The sequence below is a fragment of the Anser cygnoides genome, chromosome 8 (assembly GCF_040182565.1).
Source record: "Anser cygnoides isolate HZ-2024a breed goose chromosome 8, Taihu_goose_T2T_genome, whole genome shotgun sequence".
Taxonomy (NCBI): domain Eukaryota; kingdom Metazoa; phylum Chordata; class Aves; order Anseriformes; family Anatidae; genus Anser; species Anser cygnoides.
In genome coordinates, this window is record NC_089880.1 from 2,011,756 (window position 1) to 2,019,528 (window position 7,773).

Consider the following 7,773-nt stretch of genomic DNA (forward strand, 5'->3'; position numbering starts at 1 on the left):
TCGACCTGTGTGTCCCCGTGTACACGCACAGCAGCAGCTGCACCGTGCTCTCGATTTATTTAATCAGATACCGATCGCTCCGAGCAGCTCCAGCTTAGGAATTGCATTCCATTGGGGCTGGGTTGGCTTCAGGTATTTACTGTTCAACCAACCGCGAGAACTCCCCCAAGGAAGCAGAAGGCACTGACACCCCCTCGCATTTCAGCTTTTAAGGACGAAGCCATCGCTTCGAAGGACTACCCGGCCGCCGCTCCGGGTTTCCACTCACCCAGAGGCCGGGCCGCGGGGCGCGACGCGATGGCTCCTCCGCTCCGCCGGGGGGCGGCCGAGCCGAGCCGAGCCGTGCCGCCGTGGAGCTGCGGCTGCGCGGTGGGCGCGGCCTTTTCCCCCCTGCTGCTGGCTGCAGGCGTTGTGCGGAGCGGGCCCCGGCCTAGGCCTAGACCGGACAGTACCTGGCACGATGGTCGGTACCGGTCCTGCGGCACCCGCGCGCCGGGGCGGACTCGGTCCCGCCGCTCGCTGCCCGCCGCGCCGCCCGGCCCGCCCGGATGGAGCCCGATGGGCCCCGGCCCGCCGCCGGCTCCAACGTGGCAATGGCTGCCGGAGCGGCTCGGCCCGGCCCGGCCTCCGGCGGACGGCGGCGGGAGAGAGCGGGGCCGGCGCCGGGCGGGGGCGGGGGCGGGGGGCGGCGGCGGGGACGGAGCCCCCCGGGCCGAGGGGAGAGCGGAGGTGCTCGGGGGGCTGCCCCCGGCCCTGCTGCGGGGTCTCCGCGCTGAAACCTGGCAGGTGCCGAGCAGCGCCCGGCCGGACGCCCCGCTAGGTTTCCTTTCGTGTTTTTTTCCCTTTTCGTCTGTGCTGCTGTCGTTCGGTAGCTGAGGATTAGAGAAGGGGCTGCTGCTGGAGAGCTCTCCCGGAAAATAAGCTGAGTGGGAGTGACCTTACTGCTTCAGTCTGTGCAGACAAACGTGTAGTTATCGACTGTAATGTCTGGTTTGCCCCTGACTTCATGTGGTTTCAGGAGAAGAAAAGTTGCTGTGAAGGATGTGAATTCTGTTTTTTTTTTGTGTGTGTGTTTTTGGTTTTTGTGGTTTTTTCGTGTTTTTTTTTTTCTGAGATGACTCTCAGCTTAGCTGTAAGATGACCTGTTACTTTATTACAGATTGATCGCTGTTTTTTTCATAGCAGAATTAATTCATTTTAAATGGCCTTGGTTTACATAGTTACACGTTAATAACATCTAGTTATATTTCTTATTCTAGGGGTTTGTGAAAGTTGTCAAGAATAAGGCCTACTTCAAGAGATACCAAGTAAAATTCAGGAGAAGGAGAGGTATAGTTAACTTCCCTGTATCACTTAACTAAATGATATTGACAAATAGTGCTGTTTCTTAACACACATTCTCACACATATAACTGCTGTTTTTCAGAGGGAAAAACTGATTACTATGCTCGTAAGCGTTTGGTAATTCAGGATAAAAACAAGTACAACACCCCTAAATATAGGATGATTGTGCGTGTTACCAACAGAGACATCATTTGCCAGGTAAGGTTTGTGGTGCTTGTCACTTACTTATCAACCTTGAAATGTAGTAAATGGAAAGGGGGATGGATGGCTGAGGCAGCTGTTTGTTGGGTTTTGTCCTGAGCAGTTTGTATATTGTTGCTTGGCTTCAGGGAGAAAAACAGTCTTTAAAGTTGACACGATTTTGGTAACAATCCATATTCACAAAAGTAATTTTGCTAGTGTTCTAAAACAAGGTTAGGGACGGGAAAACTTCCCTATCTTTTCTACTGGCTTAAAACTTAGTACTTTGAAAAGAGAGGCTTTTTTGCTTGATTGGAGACAACAAAACTGCCTGTGGGACGGGTCAACCTGCATTTACTGTTACCTTATTTATAAAGGTGACCTCATTTCCAGGAGGTCTTCACTGTGATGTTAGTGTGGATCGGAGGAAGCAGATAAGCTTTACAAGAGTTTTCCTGTAAGATTAAAGGAGACTGACAAATAAGAATAGTCACTTTTTCATGGTTATTAAGTTGTGTCTTGCGTTGTGTAATGCAGTTTATTGCTGTAGTTCACTTTCTTGGTTTATTTTCAGAACATTTTGAAGCTAAAAACTTAGGCCTGTTCTATCATGAATATGTGTAAAGCTTAAAAAAGCTAGAAATGCTTGTTGTTTCCTCATTGAGTAGTTAGCTCTAGAGAATGGTAAAGAGTACCAGTTTTAACCAGTTCAGACTAAACTGTATGACCTTGGCGAGGTTACTTTATCTCTGAAATTCAAAACAAGAAGTGGTGGTGGCAGGCACTCACATCTGACAGATAGTGCCTTTCCAGTACGTGGAAAATCTGGAAAGAGGGGGCAACTTTTAGGTGTGGAGGAGATGGGAGTCAAAGGGAGAAGGTTCTATACGTGAAAGGAACAGTAGAAACAAATCTGATATTACTGCTGTCTCACAGGAGACCCCTGAGATTGTGAAGATCTCAGATCCATAAATAAAATCACTCCATGAAGTAACACTGTCCTCGCAAACTCTAAGTGCTTTTGCATTTTTCTAAGGTGATTTACATGCTGTGTTATATGAGAGCTACCTGCAGAAAGTGGGACAGAATCCATCTATGTATGTAATAATTATTTGAAAGGTTGCTTTTGTAGGCAGTTTCCTGGCATCTTGATGTCTGTGAAGAAATGAAAGAAAGTGGTTGCCATCATCTACTTTCTCTGCCCTAATATGGATTTGAATTCTTAGCTTCTGTAACAGAGGATTTAATTATGCTGTAAGAAATTTTTGAAAAGAAAAATGAAGCAAAAGCTCGTGAGCTTGGTTGGCAGTTTGCTGGACGTTTCTCTACAGAATTCCTATTGGCTTAAGTAGATGTCAAAGTAATAGTAAATTAAACCCAGCATTACAACGAGAAAACTAACTTATTTTTTTTGCTGTCAGATTGCCTATGCTAGGATCGAAGGCGACATGATTGTCTGTGCTGCTTACGCCCATGAGCTGCCAAAATACGGTGTGAAGGTTGGCCTGACTAATTATGCAGCAGCATACTGCACAGGTCTGCTTTTGGCACGCAGGGTAAGTATCTGACAAATGGTCTGGAAGTAGCTGTTCTGTTTTTCTGGTTTTCTTTCAAAAAGGAAAGCCTACTTAGGGAAAGCCTACTTTCTTAAGTGGTGAGTTAGTATAGATACTAGATCCTGCGGGCTTCTCTAAATTCTAACTCTTTCTCTTTACCGTATAGATTTGATGGCCTCTTGTGACTGTCAAATCACAGCGAGAAGTATGAAAACATCCAATTTCAAGCCCAGCAGCCAATTTTTAAGTCTCAGCACTTAAGTTTGTTGGAGGGAGGGAGTCAGGATAAAAATGTAAGAAATGTACCTTTAAGAGTTCAGACATGTGTAAGCCCCATTTATCCATTTTCCATACGAGCATGTGAATAAGTTTCGAGTTTCCTGGCATACCAGTTGGAACAAGAAATTGAAATATAACAGGCATGCTTACCGTGATGGTTATTTATAACCTTTGTTACTAGTATGGAGTACATCATTTTGATAAATAAATTGGTTGAAAGCATGGAGATTCTACTACAAATTTGTGTTTTAAACTGATGGTGATTCTTAATTTTGTCAGTAAATGGCCAGACTTTCAGATGTGCTTTTTTCATTTTTTTCTTTCCCCTTCCCACAGCTTCTGAATAAATTTGGCCTTGATAAGATCTATGAAGGCCTAGTTGAAGTGACTGGTGATGAATACAATGTGGAAAGTGTGGATGGAAAGCCTGGTGCTTTCACATGCTACCTTGATGCAGGTCTTGCCAGAACTACTACTGGAAACAAAGTTTTTGGTGCTCTGAAGGGTGCAGTGGATGGTGGTCTCTCCATCCCTCACAGGTAATCTAGTCTGTCTGGAAAAATCCCTTTAGAATTACCTGAGATATTTCTGTGTATGACAGTCTAAATATACTGTCATTTTTGTGCTGAAATAGTTTTGTTATAACCTGGTAATTATTATTTTAGTGTAGGTTCTGGGGTAGTGCTTTTTTATTTGGTTGGTTGTTTTTTAATCTATTGGTGCAATTCTGATAGAACTTGCATGAATCTTGTGACTATCAAGAGATTCTATTAAATTATATAAATTAATCTATAAATTAGGAACTAAAGAGCTACCTTCTTGCTTTTACTTGAAATCATCCAGTACACCCATATGTACTGGATGATATGTGCATCCATATATGCAGAATGCACATCCATAAATATTCTTTAGTGTTTGTTTTTTCAAGTCTTAAGCAAATTGCATGTAGGTATTAATTTTGCAGTGGTACATCATACCAGATGCAAAACAACCATTGGTTTTTCCCACAGTTGTCAAGACAGTAGTAGGTCTGAGTGGTCCACCTGCACTTAAAATTTCCACATTGAAGTTTTGGTAATTCCTGTCAGAAGCTACCAGTGACAAAATCAAGATTTTTTTGGTAGTATTACTTAACACTAATAATACAGTTGACTGCTTCTGACAGCAGCAGTGGGGAAAACAATTCAGAAATCTGTTGTGCATTTTCCTACTCCCTCTCATGCTGTCCTGTTATTCTTGACTAATTCTTCAGTTTTTCTAACTTGGCTGCTACATGATGATACCCCGTGACTGAGCACTCTGTAATTGGTCCATGGTGTGTATATGATGTACTGCATTGTTTCAAGACGGGACTGATGGCAGCTGAGATGAACTTCTGTTTCTTCTTTTTCTTTATCTTTCCATTTTTAAGTAGAGGGTCCCATCCCTCAGTTATCTATAGCAGAATCTTATCCAACAGTTATTTCTTTGTGGAAGCTTGCCTCTGAATCAGAGCATTTGGCAGTATGTCTTACTCTGAATGTAACTGCTCTTTCACAGTACCAAGCGTTTCCCTGGTTATGACTCAGAAAGCAAAGAATTCAATGCAGAGGTTCACCGCAAGCATATCATGGGCCAAAATGTTGCAGATTATATGCGTTACCTGATGGAGGAGGATGAAGATGCTTACAAAAAGCAATTCTCCCAATACATAAAGAACAATGTAACACCTGATGGGGTAAGATCTGTCTTTTTGGCTCTTGCACATTAGTAGAGATGCTGATAGGTCTTGTGTAGGGCATTCTCAGTAATGCAAAAAAGCTTGATAATGTAAAATGGGAATGTGGTTTATGTTACGTGTTCTCCATGTAAAAAAAAAAATCCCGTTATTAAGGTATCTGTAGTATATAGTAGGTCTTTTGAAAGGAAAGTGATTTTTCATTCTTTGAAGCTTAGCATTCTGCTTGAAAATATAAGCTTATAGGACTGCATCCTAAGATAGACCACATACATTTTTCCAGATACAGAAATTAAATCACCAGTTTCTATGCTTGGCTACCCAGTCATTCCTAATCCTGCACTGCAGCCTGTCATTTCTGCAGCTGGGGTAACTGAAGATGTGCTCTATATCACATCTTTTTTTTATGATGTGTGACTATAGGTAGCTGTAGGCCTGTGGCAAATTCAGAAAAGCCCAAGCTAGTTCTGTTGCAGAAGCTAGCATCTGATGAAGTATATTCTGAGTGTTGTATATCTTATTTCAGTACAACTTTCCATTTCTGAATATATTGCACAAAACACAAAGATTTGTGGAATTACCACAGTGTTTCTTTTGCTTGTTTCAACTATTAAATGTCTTTCAGATGGCTTGTCTGCTGCCTGTAATAATCTTGGTTTCCTCTGGTTGCACTCTTGACAAGTGAAACAAACATTCTAATGTCCCTTTTCTAGGCTATGAAAAGCTAACTTAATTCTTTATACCTTTATTACTATAGGTTCTTCTGTTTTTTCTGCAAACTTAACCAATTTGCTAATTTTTTGCTATGTAATCTTTACTTAAAAAAATGTAACTGTATTTACATTACTAAACAATGTTAATATAGAGAATCTTTTCACAGCTGGGGTCTAGTTGTAATTAACCATCAGCAAATCAGTGCCTTTATAGAGCCCTAGTTGTCTTTGGGTCAGAGAGGCTAGGGTCTTCTGATCTGTGTAACTGAACAGCTCGCTTCCATGCTCCTGTCCTGCTATGTTAAAGAATAAGAACTTATGCACAACGACCTGGTACCCAGAGTTCTGTATGTTCTCATGCCATGTGAGCTCTCAGAAATAACTGCTTTGGCGTAGCCTCTTCTAATGTATTTGTTGCTGCTACATGACAACATTCTTAGGGATGATGCAGGGACTTGTGTGAAAGCAGCTACAGATTAACAAGTCTCACAACTTCTTCCCTTCTCTTTTACTAATTAGCTTTGTAATGTGTACCACAATAGGGTCTGAGAAGTGGTAAGACTGCATCTGATGAAAGTACTTAAGTAATTTTGGTTTAATGTAAGCACTAAGTCTTCAGAGCAATTAATTTTACTTTTAATATTTAAAATAATATTTAATATTTAAAATAATTCAGAGAATTATTTTACTCTAGGTGGAAGTAGAGTAACTTTCTGTACTGCCTTTAAATTTAAATACAGGGAAATTAGCTCCTAGGAAGTAGCCTTCAGAGGAAATAGCACTTCTCTGCTAGCCTGTAGTTATGAGACTTGTAAGTACTACGTAGTTAATCTACATCCTTGATTCACTATCTGTAAAATAGGGGTAAAAATACTTCCTTGGTTTTGTGTCCAAGCTGCCATTTTGGATATTCAAATCAAAATCACAGCGTAGCAATGGGCAGGGATTCCAGTATGTTGTAACAGTGATCTGCATGAAGAAAATACTGTCAAGGGAACCACACAAACTTGTAAGCTGTATTGTGATGAAACCTTTTTCTACTGCCGTCTCTGCGAAGGGTATGTTATTTCTTGATATGATCCTAAAATAGTAACACCTTTTTCTTTCCCCCCCAAGATGGAAGAAATGTACAAAAAAGCCCATGCTGCTATACGGGATAATCCAGTCCATGAAAAGAAACCCAAGAGAGAAGTCAAGAAAAAGAGGTAAACATGAACATGACTTCTGTTAAAGAGACTTTAGTTAGGTTGGAACAGATAGTGATTTATAGGACACTTGTGTCAAAACTCATGTGTTTTAGATCAGATTAAGATATAACCAGTTATATGTAACTTAAGGAGTTATTTTCAACAGAAAATAAAAAATTTAAGAGCCATTAGCTGTAAAATAAAAATAAAAATCAAGCAGTAGACCATAGCTGTGGCCTGAATAACTGGTATTCCTTAAGTGTATTTTAGCATCCTCGTGTTTTCAGAGGGAAGGCGTCTTCTATTCAGGAGAGGGCAGGCTGACTAAGTTGTTAGTATTAAACTATTCAGATTTTTCAGGAATTTGGGAGAAAAACTAAGGCACAGATACTGCAGTGACTTTCTTACTGTCTAGTCCTTACAGGAGCTTAACTGTGCTTTTTGGTTAAGCACAGTTTAATTTACTGTTAGCATACTTTTGGTGGTGCTGCAACGATATCTTAAGAAACAGAACATGTTACAGAAGTGGCAATATATTCTAACATAGAATTCTTAATTGCAGCTTCAGTTTTCTTGACCACCCTTTTGCTTATTTCTGCTCTGGATATATCGTACCCTGTCTTTATCTTGCAGAGTGAACAGTTCCAAGATGTCCCTTGCCCAGAAGAAAGACCGTGTTGCTCAGAAGAAGGCTAGCTTCCTCAGGGCTCAGGAGCGTGCAGCTGATAGTTAAGACAACTTCCACAATTTTCTATGAAGCTTTGGAAGAAGTGGCAATAAATTTATTGAGTAAGCAA

General features: G+C 41.4%; 1 protein-coding gene and 1 non-coding gene across 2 annotated transcripts; both read left to right on the forward strand.

The window, feature by feature from the left end:
- The first annotated feature begins 199 nt into the window (after positions 1-199).
- On the forward strand, positions 200-7,773 carry RPL5 (ribosomal protein L5). Its single transcript, XM_048067090.2, has 8 exons — positions 200-463; positions 1,260-1,329; positions 1,427-1,542; positions 2,946-3,080; positions 3,696-3,898; positions 4,899-5,076; positions 6,906-6,994; positions 7,610-7,773. Exons 1-8 carry the CDS (start codon positions 461-463, stop codon positions 7,707-7,709), a joined length of 894 nt encoding a protein of 297 aa, XP_047923047.1. The 5' UTR covers positions 200-460; the 3' UTR covers positions 7,710-7,773.
- LOC125183169 (small nucleolar RNA SNORD21) lies at positions 4,628-4,722 on the forward strand. The gene has a single exon (XR_007164619.1). It is a non-coding gene; the product is annotated as a small nucleolar RNA SNORD21 (small nucleolar RNA).

Excerpts from the sequence above, each read along its gene's own strand:
- RPL5 (XM_048067090.2), top strand. Across the intron at positions 3,081-3,695 it reads GTCTGCTTTTGGCACGCAGG|CTTCTGAATAAATTTGGCCT; the intron begins GTAAGTATCTGA and ends CCCTTCCCACAG. Across the intron at positions 5,077-6,905 it reads ACAATGTAACACCTGATGGG|ATGGAAGAAATGTACAAAAA; the intron begins GTAAGATCTGTC and ends TTCCCCCCCAAG.